Source organism: Diceros bicornis, chromosome 17 (assembly GCF_020826845.1).
Source record: "Diceros bicornis minor isolate mBicDic1 chromosome 17, mDicBic1.mat.cur, whole genome shotgun sequence".
NCBI lineage: Eukaryota > Metazoa > Chordata > Mammalia > Perissodactyla > Rhinocerotidae > Diceros > Diceros bicornis.
The window spans coordinates 35,736,246-35,758,888 of NC_080756.1; the positions used below are offsets into that span (position 1 = coordinate 35,736,246).

Consider the following 22,643-nt stretch of genomic DNA (forward strand, 5'->3'; position numbering starts at 1 on the left):
TAAAAATATTTTAAAATTTACAGATTTACATAAAGATATACAGGTGTTTAAAAACAGAAAAAGTATGCTATTATAGAAATAAATGAAACCCTATCTTAAGCAACCAAAGAAAGTTTTGAATATTCCACATTTGTTGTTTTCCATTGTAATAGCTTATTAAGTCAGCAATATGTTCCATTCAGAAAGGTTGATTTATAAGAAATTCCTTATTTTCAGATAGCACTATGCTTCAATAAATTTAAAGATTTAAAGCTATGTTAACAAGAAAAGCATAAAAGAAAAATAACATAACTTGCTTTAATACAAAAGTTTTTTAATAAAAAAAGTCAAAGTCTACATTAGATCAGGAAATCAATAAATCTGAATTATACAAGCTTTCTATATACTTAGAAAAACCAAAAACACAGTTTATAATAAAACTCTTTAATTCAAAATAGAGTCTAATTTAAAGAAAATGTCATTATGCCCAGCTGATTAGATAGGGTTTTGTTATTTAAATTAAATGGTTCACCTGGAATATGGGAAATGTATAACAGAGAAAATTCAATCTCAAGGGTACTTTGCAAATTATCTAGCTAATTTGCATCATGTATTAAATTCTTAGCCTCCAAAGGGCAGACACAGTCTTTAATTGCTTTTAGATAGGCACTTAAGAAATGCTTTTGATGAGGAGGAAACCCCAAAGGTTGTGAATCACTCTATTAACTCCAGGGAAAAATGAGACTCTAAACAAAGTAAACTTTCCAGAATTGCCTTTCCACTGCCAAGAAATCATAACTATTTCCAAGTTCTTCCTGTTAATAAGAATGAGGGAGATGGAAACTAAAATGCTCTATTCTTATCCAATTAAAAAGTGAACTTAGGTAATTCAGCTCCTTTTTCTCTCTCCCTCTCTCTCTCTGTGTCAACTTGAATTACTGATTTTTTCTATACTAGAATAGTTTCCACATTAGAACTAGAGAGTGTTGCAATTTCCTCATGTCTTACCCATTCGCTATCATACTAGCAAAACAGTCCTTTACAAAAAAAAGGTGGGGTGAGAAAATCTCACAAAACTGAGCAGAAACCAAATATTTTGTAAAATTAGAGGCAGTTATGATTAGAAAAACCAGAGTGAGTCAAATTGAGATACCCCAGAATTTTAATGGTTCTCTCTCCCAGATACTCAGTCACATGATCCAAACAAGAAAAATGGATATGAACTATTAGATGAACACATAATAAGTATGAAATCCTAGAAAGAAAGAAAGAATGAATGAATGAAAGGAAGGACGAAAAGAGAGAGAGTGAATGGGGGGGAAAAATCCAGGATAGCCTAATTGAAATACTGTGGCGCTGCCTAGCAGCAACATTTATAAAAGCTTTTGTAGATATGCATAATGATCCTATGCAATTCTTCCCCATTAAGAAGAATATCCCTACAAATAAATCATCATTTCAGATTTTGATCACAGATCATTTGTAATGGTTATAACTGTTGTATCTTAAAAAAATTCTATCAATTAACAGTTAAGACAAATATTAGGCCATTCTTTGATAAAGTATTATTCCTCAACTAGTGCTTATGGAATCAAAACCTCAGAGAGTCCTTTTAGAATTAAAATGTTGAGCTAGAAAAGATTATTTAATTCTTAGGGAAATACCCAAAGAATCTGATGCTGACATCATCTCCCCTATCCTCTCATCACACCCCCCACCTGCATTTACTTCCTTAAGTCCATTTACGTTGACCACAGTGATGTAGCTAAACATGAACAATATTGCCCTTGAATAAGATGACCTCTATCCAGGATGTGTCCTGTCTGAATACAGCACTCCCACAGGAAAGGAAAATTCTACTTAGTTGCGAACATACACTCTGCTCAGGATCTTTGGTACATTTGGAGTATAAGAAAATAATGGCACAATAATACAAGTACCATCAAAGGAAAAATTTTCATCAAAAGAAATAAAAGTTAACCAACCATGATATGTAACAACTTTCTAGAAAACCAAAGTCAATAGCTCTTTGTTCTCTACAGTCCATTTACATGATCAGAAGTTTGACATTTAAAAAAATAGTTTAATAAAAATACACTAGTTCCACAAGCAGCCTTCATGGTCATTTCTTAAATTCAACTCACCATAAACAAATTAAAATAATGCCATGTCCTCTTATTAAAAAAGAAGTCCTCTTGTCACAATAAAAGCAACTTTACATTTTATATGATACAGTACATCTCCCTATGAGTATACGGACTACGTATATAAAGGTCATCAGTATTTCTGAATGCAAAGTAAATATATTAGTGGAGTGCTTGAGTGAAGGTGTTGAACTTCCTCCTCATTATAAACTTGTCACTCCCTACTATGGAGTTTGTGTAATAACATGATGATAAATTCTATTTTTTAAATAACCAGTGTATTTCCTTTTTAAAATTTCTTAAAACCATTACAGAAATCGTCTTCGTCTATATTCTATAGATGTCCAAACCAATAGGACAAGTGTTCTAACACCAACCATAGAAGATGGCTTTTATTGATTATCTAGACCCATAAGATTTGCAGTAAAAAAAGCAATACTGCAGTGTTATCTACAGGTGAGCCTATGTTGCTTTAAATGATATGTGTTTCTCCTGAATTGATTAGAGGTGTTACAGTACAAAGCCACAGCACACACAGGCAGAATGGACCTTAATACGCATGTAGGCAGTGCAGTTAGAAAGGGATGTACGTTTCTTTTATTCCAGTACCTTCGTATAATAAAGTTAACAAAAATAATAAAATATTAAAAAAAAAAAAAAAAAGCCAGCTGGCACTGCCAACCCATTCCTGTAGTAGTCTTAGAAATCCTAATCCTGTAGAATTTCCTCTTGTAGTCACAAGCACCACCATCTCAGGAGTATTTCAGTGTATTGTGTCTACGCCAAGCGCGCCTGGTGATGCAGCTACCTGAGTTCTCTTGGTTGTGGGAGAATGTGATCTTCGTTCATAATTTCCCAGCTTTCATGTAGGTGGGGATAGAGCCACGTTGAGTCAACCCTTCAAATCTTTTATAGGTATAATTGAGAAAAACCCAGTCTTTGGATTTGTAGTCCGGTTCTGTGGCGTTGGGCACTAGATAGAAAAATTAACCAAGAGCAAAGGAATTTCATTAGTGAAAATGTCATCATCTTCATAGACTTTTAATAGTGTTAGTTGTGCTGTAGATTGCTTACCTGGTTGTAAAATATCAGATTCAGGAAAGTCATCAAAATTTGAAGTATCATCAATACTTTTGATTTCTATAGGGATTGCTGCTGGCCTTTCCCTATAAAAAGGTATTGAGTAACCATGGTAAATTTTCTTGAACTCTTAATTTTCCAAAAAACTAATTCTACTTGCAAATTCTGCATGCTGTTCTATATTAGAAGAGCCAAGGATATTTATCGTGGATTTGAAAATAATTAGGTGGATTTCATAGCTGAATATAATTTTTTATTAAAATATTATCATTTACTTGGAGTTTTTATTTCTTCGTACCAAGACTTTCTCATGCTGTTTTTTTCAAGTGGAAAAACAAGAGTTAGTGAAAAGGAAAGTGGAACAGATTTGATTTAACATATTTTATAATTATAAAGTATGCTGGATATTGTGGGGACTGGATCCTACCTAATTAATTCAGGAATAGAATTCTTCTAGTAGAGAATCCATAAATCACAAGTCATTTGGGAAAATAAGGGGCTCAAAGAGTGAAGGGACTATGCATTTTTGATGAAATCTGAATCCAAAAACTTCTCAGTCATATAAATTTTAAGGGAATCAGGGACATTACATTAAAAAATTAGTCAAAAAAAGGCCTTGTATCATGCTAAAAATATTTAAGTATAGAAATAATTAAAAGAAGTTATCAATTTTTATTGCTTCTGTTTTTTCAACAAATACTTATTGGATCCATTCGGTGATAAGTTTACAAAATTATGTAAAAGCATGTATGTATTTTTCCCAGAATTATTCCAACTTATTTATACTTAATCTACTAACTTAATAAATTTATATTAGTTTAGTGGAAAGAACCACAGACCCAGGTGCCCTGAGATCTAATCTGTTGTCATTAATTAGCAGGATGACCTTAGGCAGGCAAGTCTCTGCTCTGCGACTGTTGCCTCATTGTAAACGAGATTGGACTGGTGGTCTCAAAGCATCCTTCCAACTGTCAAAAGGGGTAAGTCACAGTTCTGTTCAAGGAGATGATATATGTACAGTATAATACAGCATAGCAGTTAAGAGTCAGGACTCCAGAATCAAACGTCCTGGGTCTAATTCTAGCTAGCAACTCTAGCTAGATCATTGACTAACTGTGGCCCTGTAGGCAAATTACTTCTCTGTGCCTTAGTTTCCTCATTTGTGAAATAGGGATAATAGTATCTGTTTTATAAGTTTATTATGAGAATAAGATAAGAAATGCACATAAAGTACTTAGAAGAGTGCTGGGCATATAATAAATGATCAAAAAATTAGCTATTTTTACCACAGGTGGAGTGCCTAGCACACAGTAGGAGCTCCAGTGAAGCTCTGCATGGATGAAGTGACACCTAAGCTGTCTTGAAAGATGAAAAGGAGTTGCTAGGCAGAGCGGGGCAGGGGCAGGACTGGGGCAGAGAGGAGAAGAGCACTGCAGTCAAAATGAATAGCACATGACAAAGCCCTGAGGGGGGAGGAGTGGGAAAGCCCACACAAGATGTGACTTGTACAGATGAGGCGAGAGCCACACCCCACAGTCCTGAAATGCAGATCAGGATCCTTAATTTTATTTTAGGTGCAAAGGGAAGGAAGAAAATGGCATGATCAGATTTATGTTTCTAAACTGTCGCTATGTGGAGAACAGACCAGCACTATTGAAGATAGTTTGGTCGTAAACTGAATAAAGGCCAAAGTTTACAATTAACAACATAAGCAAATTCTTAAAGGTTACTTGCATTATTTATCTTTTCCCACAATTTTTAAAAAAGGGACTGTATTTTCTTATAAATTAATAAAGGAGACATAGTATGGTATATTAGAGAGAGGACAAAAATGAGAGGTTACAGTGTGAAATATAAATACTTCTTTGTGGTGCTAAAAACCTTCATCATGTAACTGAATATAAAAATCTAAACAGAGACACAATATGTGGTTTTTCCCTTTAAGTGGATATTAGCTAAAACGAGTCATTTAGCTATAGCCACTATAGTCTCACTCACTTATATAATCCAGAAAACACTAATTTAATAACATTTTAACAGTGTTACTTCTTGTATTTAACCTAGCAGAATCAGACAGAAATTAATCACTACATCTAGTTGAAAAATTCGTTTTTACTCAGACCTCTCCCATTCAAAGGCTGAGAACATACCTGATGTGCCCCCAGTCTACACCTTCAAAAAAAGGATGACCTTTTATTTCTTCTACTCCACTATTTCCAATTCTATTTTCAGAATCAACACAAAATCTAGAAAATGGAAACAGAGAAATTATCATACGCAAATTATATCTAAAGTACTCTATTTGTATTATTTCAAATATTTCTCTTTTTTTCTGTTTACTGAAGTTAACTCTGTTTCTTGTGGGAAATGTGGGAGAAAACAGAAATCACCTGTAACTGCACCGTTCAGAGATAACAACTGTAAACCGTTTGAAGCCATTTCCTTCTAGTCTTTTATTATAATTTAAAAAATATTGTGTTGATACAGTAGTTACTATTTTAGGACTATTTTTTTTTTCACTTAATATACTGCGAAAATTTCCCGAAGTCATTAAATATTTTTCTATAACTTCATTTTCTAAAATTTGCATATGGAAATATTACAGTTTTTTTAGCCAGTCCACTACTGTTGAACATTTAGATGGTTTTCAATTTTTCATTACTAAAAACAATATCATGATAAATATTGTACCTAAATCTTTACACACATCTGATTATCTGTATAAGCAAAATTCCTAGAAGTAGAATTGCTGGGTCAAAGGTCATATATAGTTTAAAGATTTTTGATAATATGCTACTGATTGGCTGTTCCCATAGGTTGTCCCAAGTTATATTCCTTCCAGCAATTTGCCATCTTAGTTGAGAAACAGAATGGAATCTTTTGCTTAGAAAAGATTTCACATATAGACTTTTGTGATATGAACTGCTATGAACAATTTATTTTCCCTTTTCTCTTTAATGGGATAGGGTCACTGCATTCTAACAGGAGTGACCTTTGAAACGGTACAAGACCTCTTCCCTCTTCTAAACTCTTACTTTTTTTCTGCATACTTCCTTTTAAGAGTTTGCATTTTTTTTAAAACACCTTTTCTTTACTGATCTGTTTGATTGTATAAATCAGTGTAGTCCTTCTCTCTCCACAAAAATGAAATGCTCAATTGAGTCTTTTAGGTACCTGTGAAGTTTTAAGATACCACAAACTCCTCTAGGGATTTAACCACTAACCTAAGAATTAAGTCCTTGGCTTTCTCAGAAATAGGCACCTCTGGAGGAAATACCAGAGTTTCTTTCCAGTTCATCACTTTTCTATATGTTTCTTGAGGTGTTTCAGAGCAGAAAGGTGGATATCCTACATATCAGAGAAAACAAAAGTTTTATCAGCTTTTATGATCATAGATGCTATACCTACTCTATATGTGTCAAAGAAACAAAAAAGCCCCGAGTGCTCTATTTAACAATAAAAAAATGCCACCATTCATCAATTTATAATAAAATTGCTAATCAAGTCAATATAAAGGACTTAAGCATTGCCCCCCTTTTACCTGAAAGGCCATGCAGATACAATTTTGACATAATGAGTGCCAGTTAAATACCCCTTCCTGAAACTGGTTCCCTAGAGAACTTACTGATATTTATCATTGTGTATTTAACATTGAAGAATGTCAGAAATCAGTGTAAAAGAGTCAGGATGTTTTATTTTATTTATTTATTTATTTTCTTTTTGCAGAGGAAGATTTGCCCTGAGCTAACATCCATGCCAATCTTCCTCTATTTTTTAGCGTGTGGGCTGCCAGCAAAGCATGGCTGCTAACAGAGTGGTGTAGGTCCGAGCCCAGGAATGAAACCTGGGCCACCGAAGTGGAGCTCACTGAACTTAACCACTAGGCCTTCGGAGCTGGCTTCAGATATTTTAGTCCATGATATCTGCAATATGTTCAATCAGTGACACTCAAGGAAATTTATATAGTATGTACACAAATGAATGATAAAACATACCTATTAGCATTTCATACATAATCACTCCCAAAGACCACCAGTCACACAATTTGTTGTAACCAGTCTGCATGAATACTTCCGGAGCAATGTAATCTGGCGTCCCAACTGTGGAATATGCCTGAAAAGGAACAGCTTGTCAAACAAGCACTCATATTTTTTTTTTTGAAAGATCTGAGTATGGCTCATTACTGGCAAAAGCAATACATAAAGAAGGTAGTTTTTCATTTAATACTTGTTTTGCATGTTTATCATGTATAAGGCTTAGTGATAGGTACTGAGTCAGAAAATATGTTAAGACATGATTTCTACCCCCTAAGAAGCTCATCTAAGTTATTTATATATTTAGCCCTAAATCCATTTCAAAAAGAATAAAAAGGTTAAGCCCAGTAGGCCTGGCTTCCCCGCTCACTACTAATGTGTTCTTCAGGCAAGTTATTCAACCTCTCTGAGCCTCAGCTTCTGCTTACATAAAATTGGAGTAATAATAGCTGTCCTAACAGAGTTGATATGGGGATGAAACAAGAAAAGGAAATGTGCTTTATAAACTACAACCTACTATATAAACATCAGGTATTTTCATTATAAACTTAATTCCAGGGCATTGCTTATCCATTAGGAAGCAATGCAGTTTTTCATTCTGAATTCATATAAAATCTTACAAAAACTATCTCTTTAAGGCAATAGTTCTCAACTAAGGGTAGTATTCTAGGGGCCATTTGAAAATGTGTGACAGCAGATTTTGTCACTTCAATGACGTGGGGGAGAACATAAATGGCATTTAGTGGGCAAGGGATACAGGTTCTAAAGGAATATCCTGCCCAAAATACCTATAGATTCCCCTCTACTTCTCCCTTGGGAAACACTGATATAAGTCATGATGATGGCCATGAGAATAGTAAAACATTCACTTGAGTAATCACCTCTGAATATTCTGTAAATAGGGGGTACAGAATTCCCACCATATTTTTAAGCAGTATTCATTTTTCCCTTTAAAAGTAGGAAATATTGCAATTCTTTTCTCAATTGTAAAATCTGATCTAAAGTGACACATTTCAAAGTAGAAGGAAGTTTTTGTTGATGTACAGCTCAATACATTTTAAACATTTTTTTACATTAGTAATGTCTTACAAGCATAGGAAGCTTGCAATTACTTGGGCTAATGAGAGGAGGAGCTCAATAATACAGAGGTCTTTTAATTTGGTTTGAGAGGGCATCAGACTGTTACCTTCAGTCTATTTACCTTCCTGAGGGAATGCTGAATTAGTTTCCCTTTCATCACTTGGTTGAATTTAACAAATATTTAGGGAGTGTCTATATGTGCCAGACACTGAACAAGAAATTAGGAAAAGTCAAAAGGCACATTCCTAACCTTGAGGATGTTCATGGACCTAGTTCACAGGATAAGGAGAAAGAGGAAGAGGGGCAGGCAATTCTTATATTTGCTAAGTAACAGAGGAGAAATGGTGTGGGGATAAAAGAGAGAGTGTCGTTCCACATCAAAGGAGTAACTAAGTTTATCTGCGGTAAAGTCGGCTTTCTAATTTCATTTTATCTATTTTATTGTAACACTGTTAACATGGCTAACTTGCTGTTTGTCTATAAAGTTCCTAGAAATACACAACCTCCTCACTTGTGCTGACTGATATTTGTTGTATCAGGACAGGTATGGAAAATGGGAAAATGGAAAGCACAAGGCATTCACCACAATCACACTCACCTCAGTGTGTTTTGTATAAAGTGCTCATTACTAGTAAACAGACTACTTAATTATAGGTATGCTCGATAAAATACTCTAAAAATAAATCATAAACTAAAAATCAGCATTTCACTTCACAGGCAAGGAGATGTTACAGAGAAACTAAGAAAACTATGTGATCCCAGGACACACTCTGTCATTGCTATGAAGTAAGTATTAATCGTTGTCAAGATATAAAATAATCAAGCAAAAACCAAATGAGATTTTTAGGACCAGGGCACAAAATTCTTTCTCAGAAACGTGGCTAACTCACCAGTTGTCTCCTGTTCTTCTTCCACGTTTCTGCTTTCCTCTTTGAGTTCATGTTCTGAAACGCTAATTTCAACAAGACAGAACCATAATCATGAGGGAAAAACTTGCACCAAAAAAAATTTCCACATACACATTTAAAATACACTGGTTTAAGGAGTGAGAAGAAGGAGAGAAGCTTCAGTTCCCAACAGTACTGAAGCAAACCCACTATACTACTTTAGCCCGAAAAAACTAATCAAACTTACAAAAGTCACTTGGTGGGTTGTGTGTAAGGTTTCTGTAGAATTCAGTCCTGTGAGCTTTCTTTAATCCCGTGCATAAACCAAAATCAGATAATTTTACATGACCCTAAAAAAAAAAAAAATCTAGTAAAATCAATAGATTATATTAACTTTGAAACAAAAGCCTTATTATAAAGTCTTCTTTTAAATGCAATTATTATAAAAATTCTTAGCTTAGAATTCATACAGATGAAATGTAAAATTATAAATATTTGATGATGATGACTTTGAAAAGTAGAAAATAGAAGAAGATAAAAAGACAGCCATACTCCCTTGATGTCATTTCACTCCAGAGTCCTCTCCTATTGCATCATTCTATGAAATAATGTAGTTTACCAATAATATAAATTACAGTTACCCATTTCCAATCACAAAGTCAGCTCTATTACCCCATAAAATAATCAGCAACCTAATAATTCACCAGTTTATTCACATGCCTTGGCATCCAATAAAAGGTTGTCTGGTTTAATATCCCGATGGATGAAACCCAACTGGTGGATCGCGTCTATTGCCAGAACAGTCTCTGAGATGTAGAACTGTGTTTCCTCTTCTGTCAAGGTATCTTTCTTCATTAGCAACGTCATCATGTCACCTAAATAAAGGAAAATAAGTATCATGTATTAGAAATGCCTCAAAAGGGGAATACCTTCTAAAAGCTCTCTTTTTATCTATACAACATACGCCTGATTTTTGCATTTTATGATCCACCCAGTATATACCTCCAACCATCTCTAGGGCCAAATAAAAAAAGTGATATTGCATAAGCAAAAGTTTCATGACATTTAATGGTTTTAAGGTAGAAAGTATGTGAAATCAAATCAGAGCAGAGATGATAACAAAGTAATATCCACCACTCAACATACAGAATAAGTTGCTAAGGAAAAATGTCAAACTGCGAAAATGAATCAGAGTAAGTACACCTGGAAACGGGACATATTCTTTCAAGTTCAAGTTTCAAAAACACTCAGAGCTCTTTGGGCCAGCAAAAATAGGACATCGTCCCAGTAAAAGAGTCACCTGTAGACATCCTTTTATTTTCAAGGAATTTTTTCTTTAAAAAGGGGCAAAGAATAAAAACTGGTGAACTTACAACTTGGAATTGACAACTGTTAATATTTTTTCATGAGGCTTCAAGTCTTTTGAAAAAAATAACATGTAGAAGTATTCTTTGTCCTCCATTCCCATTCTATTCCCCTTTCCCTTTCTGCTGCATAACCATTATTATGGATTTGGTTTGGTGTGTATCCTTCCAGCCTATTTCTAAAATATGTTTTCATATGCATATATTAATCTGTGAATTTATAGTCATCTGTATGTTTTTTAGAAATTACATAAATGGTATCAACTATACATATAATTCCACAGCTTGCTTTATTACTCGACTCTGTTTCTGAGATCTTACTTTTGAAACAGATACAGCTCATGCTGTTTAACTACTGTAAAATATTTCATCACACAATTATGCCACATTTTATTTATCTGTTCTTCTACTGATGACATTTATCTTGCATGCAGTTTTTCACTATCATGACAATGCTGCCATGAGCATCCTTTTACAGCTCTTTCGTGCACGTAGGGGAGAATCTCTAGGGAACGCAGCTGGTTGTGGAATTGCTGGACTGTAGGACACATGCATTTTCAACTTTACTGGTGTCTATGAATGGCTCTCCAGAGGAGTCAGAGATTAATTTACTTATATGAGAGAACTGTTTCCCCCACAGCCTCATCAGACTTTAATGTTTTTACTAATCAGACGGGTGTGACATGGTATCTCATTCTTGTTTTAATTTGCATTTCTCTGAATACAGGTGAAGTTGAACACTTTCTTGTATATTTATAGACCAGCTCAGAGTTTCTCTTCTGTACATTGTCTATCGTTTGCCCATTGGGTTGTTTGTCTTTTTCTTTAGTGACTTATTGTTCTTAACTCTAGACTTATAGCAATCTAACTAATTATATACAGTAAACCCAGAGTGGTAGTATTTAAAATAAATACTATATAATAAATAAATAAAATACTATATGATAAATAAGTACTATAAAATAAAATGCCAACTTTATCAATCTTTCAAAATAGTCTGATTTGTGGTCAAAATTAGCATTATTATGAGAGAAACTATGGGAAAACCATGACTGACTATGTAAAACCTCAGAGCTAGGAATATGAAAGTAAAATTATAATAATAAAAATCAATAAAATCATAAATTACAACTATAACTACAATAAAATTATAATCACACATAAAGATGTGCTTGTGCCCATCTGTCATTGCTACTATGTTTGCTCTTACCTCCAGGGAGAAATTCCATGATTAGATAAAGGTTCCTCTTATCTTGAAAACTGTAAAACATCTTCACCACCCAGGCACCATCTGCTTCTACCAAAATATCTCTTTCTGCTCGGATGTGGGCCACCTAGATGATGTATTTTGAAAAAAATAATTGTAACACATTACACATTTTTCAAGTTTACCTCTTATAATTATCCATCCTGTTCCTTAACAGTCATGAAGGAAAGCTGGAGTTTTAGAAAAGATTTGAAACATATATGCATGTTGATATTCTCATTAAATATGGAGAACCTCAGAAAATAGTTTAAAATAGCTTGTATCTTTAGGCCTAAAAAGGTGTGATCCACAGGTATATTAGGGGAAGCCGAGGCCTTTGAGGGAGAAAAATAATCAGTCTAAAAACTCTCTAGCCAGAATCTCCACCTAGCTAAGAATCCTGGCTTTGTCATATAAATTTAGGGCCCTGGTCCGACTTTTACAAGTTAAATGTAGTAAGCAATGCCCTATAGATTGACATGACAAAGTCAGGGGCCTCAGCAAACTATTTTTAACTGTTACTAGTCAAACAAAGGGCTCAACTTTGTCTTTAACCATTTGGTTGTTTTTTTAAGAATTAGAAACCTTTATAATAACTTTATATTATTTTGTTATAAGAGAAAACCTCTACAATACCTATAAACGTGATCTACAAAAAATCAGTGTAACTTTTCAGGATTTTGCTACTGACTTTTGTCAGACACATAATTACTAGGGATACTATTATTTGGACATTTTATAGGCTGGAAAATTTCATAAACTGAGTAATTCGTGGGGTTGGTATAATCAACTTTCAGATGGTTTTGCATTAATATATTTATATTTTTTTCCTTCAAGGATTAACAATAAGATCTGATTTTATGCTTTTGCTATTTTCATTGTGCACATGAGTCCTGGCCAAAGCACATAAGAACAGATTTTGTAAATCTTTTCATGATAATAAAATATGATCTGCTTAAAATATCCTATTTGGATTACTGTATTATTACATGGTACAGTAAATGTTCTGAGCTCAAAGCACAAGAATAAAAATCGAAAACTAAGAACAATTTTGCTGGGGGCCGGCCCCGTGGCTTAGTGGTTAAGTGCGTGCGCTCCGCTACTGGCGGCCCGGGTTCGGATCCCGGGCACGCACCTACGCTCCGCTTCTCCAGCCATGCTGAGGCCGCGTCCCACATACAGCAACTAGAAGGATGTGCAACTATGACATACAACTATCTACTGGAGCTGTGGGGAAAAAAAGGAGGAGGATTGGCAATAGATGTTAGCTCAGAGCCGGTCTACCTCAGCAAAAAGAGGAGGATTAGCATGGATGTTAGCTCAGGGCTGATCTTCCTCACAAAAAAAAAAAAAAAAAGAATGGGTCTAAAAAAAAAAAAAAGAACAACTTTGCTGGCATCAAAAAACGTTATAATCTCTCTGATCTGTTTCATAAAGTGAAAAAACTATCAAAATTCCTACCTATTGCCTTTTACAAAGCATTTTAAGATGATACAGAAAAAACCTTAAACTTCTGATATTACATCTGGTGTTGTCAGGAAAAACAACTACATCATAAACTTGGCTTGATTATTTTTAAATATCTTAAAGCCAGATTACAGGATATGTTTTCAAAACGGGCCTCTGTTTCCCAAGGATAGGAAGTCATCACGCACAGTAATCTGGTACCACAACAGTGGGGAGATAAATTGCTACTTAATTTTATGGTAATTTAATTTAAATTAAAGTAAACGTGATAAAAACTTAAAATAATGACATACTAGAATTGAGTGGGAAAAGGTTTTCTAAAATGAAATTCAATGGTGACAAATGAGGATAAATTTACATAGAGGGAAAAACAACCCGAAAATGCAAGACAGACTTCATGGTGGGCCCCAGGGAGATTGACCCTGCAGAGGAAGGAACAGTGGTCAGAAGCTCATCAACTTCTGGCAAAATATTCTAGACCAGGGCTGTCCAACAGAAATACAATGCAAGGCACATATGTAATTTTAAATTTTCTAGTAGCCACATACAAAGTAAAAAGAAAACAGGTGAAATTATTTTTAATAATATAGTTTATATAACCCCATATGTCCAAAATGTTATCATTTCAGTATGTGATCAATATAAAAATTGAGATATTTTACACTCTTTTTTTGTACCAAGTCTTTAAAATTTGGTGCGTGTTTTCCATTTACAGCATATCTCAGGTCAGACCAGCTACGTTAAGTGCCCAGTAGCCACACACGGCTGCTCACCAAAGCCTACAGCTGGAACTAACTGCTGCCTTTGTCCTTCCTCTAAGACCCTACCCAGGACTAATCCTATTACGGCTTAGATTCCTGTTTATCTCCTTGTCTCTGAGGCTCCTCATCTTGACCCAGACCCTTCTTCCCGTCATTATCTGTAATTCTCAAAAACAACTCAATTATCTCAACCATCCTTGCCTTCCAAACCTCTTCCCTCAGGAATCAGCCTGTCTTCAGCCAAGTCCCGTAACACCTCATCTCTGGATGGTTCCTATCACCTTCTAATCCTAACTGAAACCAGGCTGTCTACTGAGTCCTGTCTTCCTGCAGAGTGAGTTCTCAGGAATGCCCTGCTTTCTCTCACATGTTGCTTGGTGAGGAGGTGGGTTCCTGCTCATTCTCACGGCTGCTTCTGAATATTGTGACACTTTCCTTCTCTCTAGCTCCTCTGAAGTGCATGCTGTGAGACTACATCAGCCGCCATCCTTCCTCATAGCTATCATTTATAGAACTGCTGGTCAATCCCCCTCACTCAGTCAGGACTTCAGCTCACAGCTCACCAACTTCCTTTCCATCCTTTCCACTCATGGATGGATTTCAACATCCATAAGGATGAACCACCAAATACCCTGTCTACACAGTTCCTTGACATCTTCCTCACCTCCACTGATCTCTTCCTCTACTACATCTCAGCCACCCATGGTAATCTTCTTGTCCTTCACATCACCAATAACTGTACCCCCTCTAAATCTCAGTTTTTAGGAACTGTGTTTCTGATCTCCAGCTTTTATCCTTCCAAGTTTCTTATTCTTGTACTTCAATCTCCATTCTATGGACCCTACCACTTTTTCTCTATCTTTTACTTTTCTCATAACCTCATTTCTTTCTCTACCCAGTCTAGGTTTCATCAATATGATCACACTTTTGCAAATGCCTTCAACTCCCTTGTCCTTCTTTCCCTCTGTTGTGCCTGGCAAAACACATCAACCCTAGTTAAATCCAAATTTCTGTCTATTCTGTACGTGCCCCTGAGCAACTAAGCATTACTAGAGAAAACAAAACACCCAACTATACCAACTGGTTTCAGTTTACACTCACGATTGCAAATCTCAATGAGCATTCAACTGTATTTCCCTAGCAAGTCTGCTTTACCATACTTCAAGTCAATAGTTGTGACTATTTCACAATCTCTCCTTATACCTCCAACAAACTATCTGCCACTCCTTTACTCCGAGCTGATGACCTCACTTATCTGCGCTCAGGAAGGAACTTGGCACTGTACACTGCAGATCAACCATCCTGCATCTGTTCCCATTTTCTCTGTTTTTCCTTCCTGTTTTAATGACTAGGTCCCTACTCCTAACAAAGATCAACTCCTCTGTCTTCCAGTATACTCCTGTAGTTATCTGTCCTCTTTCTACTGTATCTTCAATTCTTCTCTTTCTAATAGATTCTTCCAAACAGCATTGAAATATTTCCTCTCTTAAACAACCAACCAACCTCCTTTTGACCCTAAATCTCACTTTCCCAATCTATTCTTTGTTCTGCTTCACATGAAAGATTTATCGATACTCACTTTCTCCATTTCTTGCTTCCCATTTTCTTTTCCACTATTCCAATTAGGCTTCTACCCTCCAATCCATTGGAACTGTCCTTGCCCAGTTATTCAAAATCTCCACATCGTGACATCCAGTGGCCTGTCTTCCTCTTGCTCTCTCATTTAGCAGCATTCAACATAGTTGACCACTCACCATCTCCTTTCAACACTTTCTTCTCTTGGTTCCCATGATACCATGTTCTTCTAGTGTTCCACTATATGATTAGATGTTCTCTCTTGGTCTCCTCTGGTTTCTTCTCTGCCTAGTGTTCCCTACGGCTTGGATCCAGGCCCTCTTTTCTTCTCTATCTATATTTGTTCCCAAGGAAATTTCATCTTGTCTAATTACTTTAAATATCATCAGTATATTGATGACTTCAAATTATATTTCTAGTCAAACTTCTCCCCATATTCTAGGCAAGTGTCAACTTAATATTCTACTTGGATATCTAACAGACAGCTCAAACTTAATATGCCACCAAGAGAACTCTTGATTCCCACTGTCTCCAAACCTGTTCCTTCCTCAGTCTTTTCTAAATCAGAAAATGGCACCATCATGCAGCCCATTCCTAAGTATAAATCTAGGTAACATCCTTGATTCCTCCCTTTTTTCCTCACTACCCTCGCCCCTCCTCTCACCACCCCCAACATAGAGTACATCACAGAAAATCCATTAAAACACATACTCTTCCATTAAAAGCCATGTAATGGCTCTTTCATTAAAACACATACTCAATCTGTTTGACTTTTCTTCAGCTTGACTGTTGTAACCCTAGTGTAAGCCACAATCACATCCTGGCTGGAATTGCTGCAGTCTTTCAATTGGTCTCCCTGCTTCAACTCTTGTATCTCCTATCAGAAAGCAAAGGGATTGATTCATCTTTGTAAAACATCAATCAGACATGCTACTCCCCTATTTAAACAAAACAGTGTCTTTCTACTGCATTTACAATAAAACCCAAACTCTCTATCTTGGCCTTCAAAGCCCTACGTGATCTGGTTCCTGCCTACCTCTCCCACTTCATCTCTAACCACTCTTCCCCTCACTTAATTCTAGACACAATGGCTTCTTTCTCCTCTTTGAGCAGGCCAAGATTCTTCCTGCCTCAGGGCCTCTGCATTTTCTACCTGGACCTTTGTTCTACTAGGTCTTTATACATCATTCTTTCTCATTATTCAGTCTCTCATCAAATATTCCTTCCTCAGAGAAACATTTCCTGATCTAATTCTCCCTCCTAAACTCAGATCATCTGCATCACTTTATCCCTTTGTAAAAATTTTCTTCATAGTACTTATCAATCATGATTATTTGAAACAACTGCCTGCCCATTTTCTCCATTACTATAAAAGAACAGGATCAGGTTTGTCCTGTTAACTACTGTATTCCCAGAACTGAGAAGAGTACTTGTCACATCACAGGCAACCAATAAATACTTGTCGAATGAATGAAATAGAATTAAACTAAAAGAATGCAGTGAAAATTCAAGTGGGCCATATTTCAATAAAAATCAGTATTATATTGCTGTAATAACAAACTAAGCTTCAGGTGGGGACTAAAAGACTGAAATAAATCATTAGGTACAGAGAGGTGCCATCTCCCTCTATACCTCCATGGTTGAGTCCTTTACTAGCATATATATTCAATTTAGACACTCTACAGGTGTCTACCCAGACTGGAAACACAGGTGCATACATAAAATAATACTATTGATGTTTTCAGATTTATGGCCACCCCATTAAGTCACAGGAAACATGGAGGGAGCCCAGGAGTATGAAATTGGAGTGGTTACAGATTTTGGAAATATGTAAAATCAGCAAATTCTCAGGAGAGTGATCTTGCTTATTTGATATGTGATAGGAATTGAGGGTGCTGAGAACTGTCTTTTATTTTCACTAAAGTCAGAAAAGAAGGTATTTTATTATGGACTCAATGCTTGTGGCCCCCACTAATTCCTATAGTGATGCCCTAACCCCCAGTGTGCCTGGATTTGGAGATGGGGCCTCTAAGGAAGTAATTAAAGTTAAGTGAGGTCACAAGGGGATTAGTGTCCTTATAAGAAGAGACACTTTAGGGGACGGCCCCATGGCTTAGCGGTTAAGTGCACGTGCTCCACTACTAGCGGCCCAGGTTCGGATCCCAGGCGCGCACCGATGCACCACTTCTCCGGCCATGCTGAGGCTGCGTCTCACATACAGCAACTAGAAGGATGTGCAACTATGACATACAACTATCTACTGGGGCTTTGGGGGAGAAAAAAAAAAAAGGAGGGGGGAGGATTGGCAATAGATGTTAGCTTAGAGGCCAGTCTTCCTCAGCAAAAAAAAAAAAAGAAGAGACACCGGAGAGCTCACCCTCTTGCACACGCCAAGGAAAGGCTATGTGGGGACGTAGTGAGAAGGCAGCCATCTGCAAGCCACGAAGAGAGTCCTCACCAGAAACCAAACCCTGCCAGAACCTTGATCTTGGAGTTCCAGCCTCCAGAACTGTGAGACAATATATTTCCATTGTTTATGCTACCTAGTCTGTGGTATTTTATTATCATAGCCTGAATAGGCCAGTACATATTTAGATTAAAAATTTGGAAGAAATTTTAACTATGAGAATTAAGAAACAATGAAATAGGCTATCAAAAAATTAATATATAGCAAGATGTGTAAATTTCTTTTTAAAGATTCCACTATTAACACTTAACTCTAACACCTAGTCGGTGGATGTTCCTTTGGTTACATGTGTTAAAAAACTCATACCTGCTCTTTCTCAAGCATATCAGCTTTCCTCAATATCTTCATTGCATAGATATGGCCTGTATCTTTCTTCTGGACCAGCCGTACCTAGAATGTAAAAATTGATATTATAAATGTTAAACAGTCACTACTATTTAATTAGGAGCAAAAGGTAGGTTCCTTTAAAGAAAGCAGTGTTGCAATTTGCCATTGCTGGTATTTTAGGAATTCTAATAAAATCAAACTATCTTAATACATATTTTAATATATTAAACTCTTTTAAAACATATTAAACTATTTTAATACATATTTTAAACTATCTTAAGATAGATATTTCCAACAGCAGTGACTTTTAAAAGGAAGCGCACCTCTCCAAACGCTCCTCTTCCTATAACTTTCAGAGACTCAAAGTCATCCAAGCCAAGTCTGGTCCTCTTGAGCCGTAAGAACTCTGTTTCCTTGCGAGCATGTTGTGATCGGCGTAACTTTTTCTATTAAAAAAAGACAGTTTAAAGGGATGATTTTAAAATCAGATTGTTTCAAAGGAAGCCTATAATATTAAAAGATGAGACACATAAAAATGGGCATAAAGTATCTTAAATATTATAGACTAGTGCTATAACTTATTTATCAAAGTTGAATATTTATTAAGCATGGAAAGGATAAAACAATCTAAAGAAAACATTTTTTTATTTTTAACAACTGAGAAATCTTTATTTTTGAGGTGGACTCTGTTAAATATTTCATCTTAACTAGTTCATCATATTTTTCATCTAGATGCTAACAATTCATAAATAAAAGTTAAACTTTAGGAAATGCTCATAGTATTCTGATAATGATTTTTACTGTCAGAAACCTATTTGCTTCAATTCCCTAATTTCTAAGGTTGTTCTGTCACAACTACTGAGACTTATGACACCAAAATAACACAATGGCAGTGTTTCCATAGAGATTTACTGTGGTAGAATTTATTCTTGGACAAATTTTAATAAACTTCTTCAGACTTGGCATACAATTTCCTGAAAATATGAAATTGCAAAATAATAATAATAATAATAATTACATGAAGAAGTCATTAAAATATTCAAGTCAGGAATTTCATAATTCATTCTCCAAAGATGACAAAAAATAAGTACCATTAATCAGAAACATTATGAAATTCGTGAAGGTTACATTTGGAATAGGCATTTATTTCATTGTTCTAAACCTCAATTTTTCCCTCACCAAACAAAATTCTGTTTTTTGGCATCCTGTTAGTTCCTAGTAAGGTAACATAGAATGGGAAAATAAACAAAATTTAAAAAATTAAACTCCTGTTGATCTTCAACTGAACCCTATTCAAGCTTTCAGTGGTTGAGTTCTAAGGGCGAGACAAGTCAAAATGACCATAACTGCTCAGCAACATCGCTCCTAAATGCAGCTCTAGCTATACCCACTGAACAGTACCTTCCTACTCCTGTGTAGAACTGTTTTCAAAAGGGTATGGTGAACTATGAATTAGCTATAAATATGTAAATATGTATCATCAATGCAATGGAATTCCGATACTTCTAACAAAGTTAATCTAAGAGGAAGAAAGCAAGAAATTATGTCTTCAATTTAAACATCTTTAAACCGCTAAATGAAGTTACACACTTAGGCACATCAATGGGTGGAAACAAGATGACTATTTTTTGTTCAAAAATGCCTTTTGAATGATTAAAAAACCAACTGAATTACTAATAAAACAAAAGAAAGCCCAGAAAAGAAGCCTGTTTTCCACTTTAAGACTATAATATAAAAAGACCACATGGTGGCACTCTAGTGTGTCTTTCAAAGCCGTGAAGAGTTTTGTTTTTCTAAATTACATAAATGAATCAATATAAGAGTTCTGAAAGACATTCTGGATTTCTGAATTTATGGGTTATAAAACAGAGTAAAGTTGGGTGTAGTTTCAGAAACTTGTCTAATCTAAATGGAAAAGATGCTCTCATTACATCATTTCATAAATTGTGCTCAAAATCAACAGAGAGAGGCAGCTAAGGAAAATAATTTTCATTAATATCTGACAAGTTGTGTAATGCAGCAAGTAAACAGTGTTTATGTAGTTTTGGGCACAGCTATTTAATGGCAAAAAGGGAGAATCAATAAGTGTATGGAACACATAATTCTACAAAAATGGGAAATCACCTGTAGCATTGTTACATTACTCTATTCAGTGATATAGTCTTAAAATCAGTATTGCAGTCCAGAGGGAGCTGAAGAAAGTTAGCATTAAAAAAAATTGATGGAAAAAAGCACAGTGATATATCTGCTCATGACTTGTGTAGATTAAGTCACCTTGAAAAACAAATAACATTTTTGTGGTAATCACATCCTTTCTGCTCCAAAGAGGAGAACAAAAATCTGTGGATAGGCTTAACATTTCATGGCTCTCCTTTGCAGCTTAAACTTGTCTATTTTGGTTTTCCATTAGCGTAAATAATATCCCATGTTTGATAGGATTATCTTAAGTAAGATAAAACTAGAAGTACATCGTTTTCTTCCTTTCTCCATTCCCTTTTAAATGGCTGTTCCTCAAACTCTTGATCTGTAGGGTGCTCAGTTTTTGTATAAGACAGACAGCGTACACAGAAGTTTTGAAATATGAAAGGGTTCAACTAGCAACTTCATCTCAGTATATATGCTCTACGTGGCTACATTACATGGTTTAGTTTTCACAAATTATCTCACAAATAATTTTCTATTATAGAATGAGTTAAGGATGAATACTAGTTTTCTTTTGAAAAACTAGATTTTTCTTTTTCGGTAAGGAAGATTGGCCCTGAGCTAACACCTGTGCCAATCTTCCTCTATTTTGTATGTGGAACGCCGCCACAGCGTGGCTTGACGAGCAGTGTGTAGGTCCGAGCCCGGGATCCAAACCCGAGAACCCCAGGCCACCAAAGCAGAGAGCTGGATCTTAACCACTACGCCCCAAAAACAAGATTATTTTTATAAAACAATTTTATTTTTAAAAAACCCACCCCACATAAAGATAGTTCTAACATATTTTATACTAAGGTTGAGAGAGTATGTACATTTTATAGAATTTGACATAATCTAGGACCTAGCATCAGGCCTAACAATAAGCATTTGTGGAATTAAAATATCTTTACAAAAAAACTTTAGAAGTTTTATAAACAGTTATTATGGGCCACTAACTATTTTTAGGGGTAAATTATGTCACATTTTCTAAAAGTTGTTTAGAAGAATTAAACGAAATAGCTCTAAATGTAGTTAGTACTTCCTGGTGCAGATCAGAGGTCGCAAAAGGGAAGCTACAAACTGTATTCAACCTACAGATGTATTTGATTTGGCCTGCAAGTTGTTTTTAAAACATTTGAATTACTTGCCAATATTTTAAAAAGCAGGTGATTTCACGTAAAGTCCAGATTTCTAGCATCTCATAAAAAACAGGAACTTGGCCACAGTGGGCCAAAATGGCTGTCCCCTTTTGATGGGCAGCAGTTCTCTTAATGTGTCACAGTCTCCACCATTGATGCCAGTCACCAGGTAACGTGTGTAATCGGGCTGGTGCTCTTGTTTTCTTTCAGTAAAGTGACAAATGGTATGTCTTTATCAAAAGATAAACTGTGAGGATCAGATATTTCAGAAAAAGGAAAAGAAAGCATCCATTTCTTTGTGGAAGTGAAAACAAATATTCTTATGATTCGAATATGCAAACAAAATATGTTGGATCAAAAGAATATAACCTAAGATGTCATTATGAAACCAACCTGGCCAGCTTTTCTCATTTATGTTACCTGCTAGGCCCTTGGGCATCTGTTTTTGTAATCTCTTCTCTAGATTTCAAATTAAGATCTTATACTTAAGATTTCTATATCAATATAATGATGTATAATGTATAGTAATAAATTATAATTATAATATTATTAATGATAAGGAAATTATTAATACTAATGAATAAAAATGAGGAAAGATGTGCTCAGTCTTATTTTTTTCTCTATAGATTGTAATACAGATCTAAATCATTACCTTTCTCACTTAAAATTTAAAGAACATAAATGAAATGTTTTAAAAACATTTATTGTAGTAATTTCATCTACATAATTTGAGTTTTCTAGATTGAGTCACCTGATTAACAAAGTAACCACCTTTGGTATGAATCATAAAATATTTTATTATTCGATTTATACATTGCAAATATAAAAATACAGGTACAGTCCTAGGAAAGGTACAGGGAAGATTAGACAATGGTTTGATTTCAAATCATCATTTGGAAGACTACTCTTTAA

At 35.3% G+C, this 22,643-nt stretch overlaps 1 protein-coding gene across 5 annotated transcripts in view; it reads right to left on the reverse strand.

The window, feature by feature from the left end:
• Positions 1 to 269: 269 nt before the first annotated feature.
• Positions 270 to 22,643, reverse strand: part of STK38L (serine/threonine kinase 38 like) — a 77,793-nt gene continuing 55,419 nt past the window's right edge. For all 5 annotated transcript variants that reach the window (XM_058558611.1, XM_058558610.1, XM_058558612.1 and 2 more), the window contains 11 exons: positions 18,735 to 18,857; positions 18,391 to 18,474; positions 11,779 to 11,902; positions 9,925 to 10,079; positions 9,452 to 9,554; positions 9,208 to 9,269; positions 7,199 to 7,316; positions 6,428 to 6,551; positions 5,354 to 5,449; positions 3,198 to 3,289; positions 270 to 3,096 (listed from right to left, as the gene is read on the reverse strand). In XM_058558611.1, the coding sequence (XP_058414594.1) occupies positions 2,969 to 3,096; positions 3,198 to 3,289; positions 5,354 to 5,449; positions 6,428 to 6,551; positions 7,199 to 7,316; positions 9,208 to 9,269; positions 9,452 to 9,554; positions 9,925 to 10,079; positions 11,779 to 11,902; positions 18,391 to 18,474; positions 18,735 to 18,857 (1,209 nt within the window). In that variant the 3' untranslated portion in view covers positions 270 to 2,968. The remainder of the gene's footprint in view (positions 3,097 to 3,197; positions 3,290 to 5,353; positions 5,450 to 6,427; positions 6,552 to 7,198; positions 7,317 to 9,207; positions 9,270 to 9,451; positions 9,555 to 9,924; positions 10,080 to 11,778; positions 11,903 to 18,390; positions 18,475 to 18,734; positions 18,858 to 22,643) is intronic.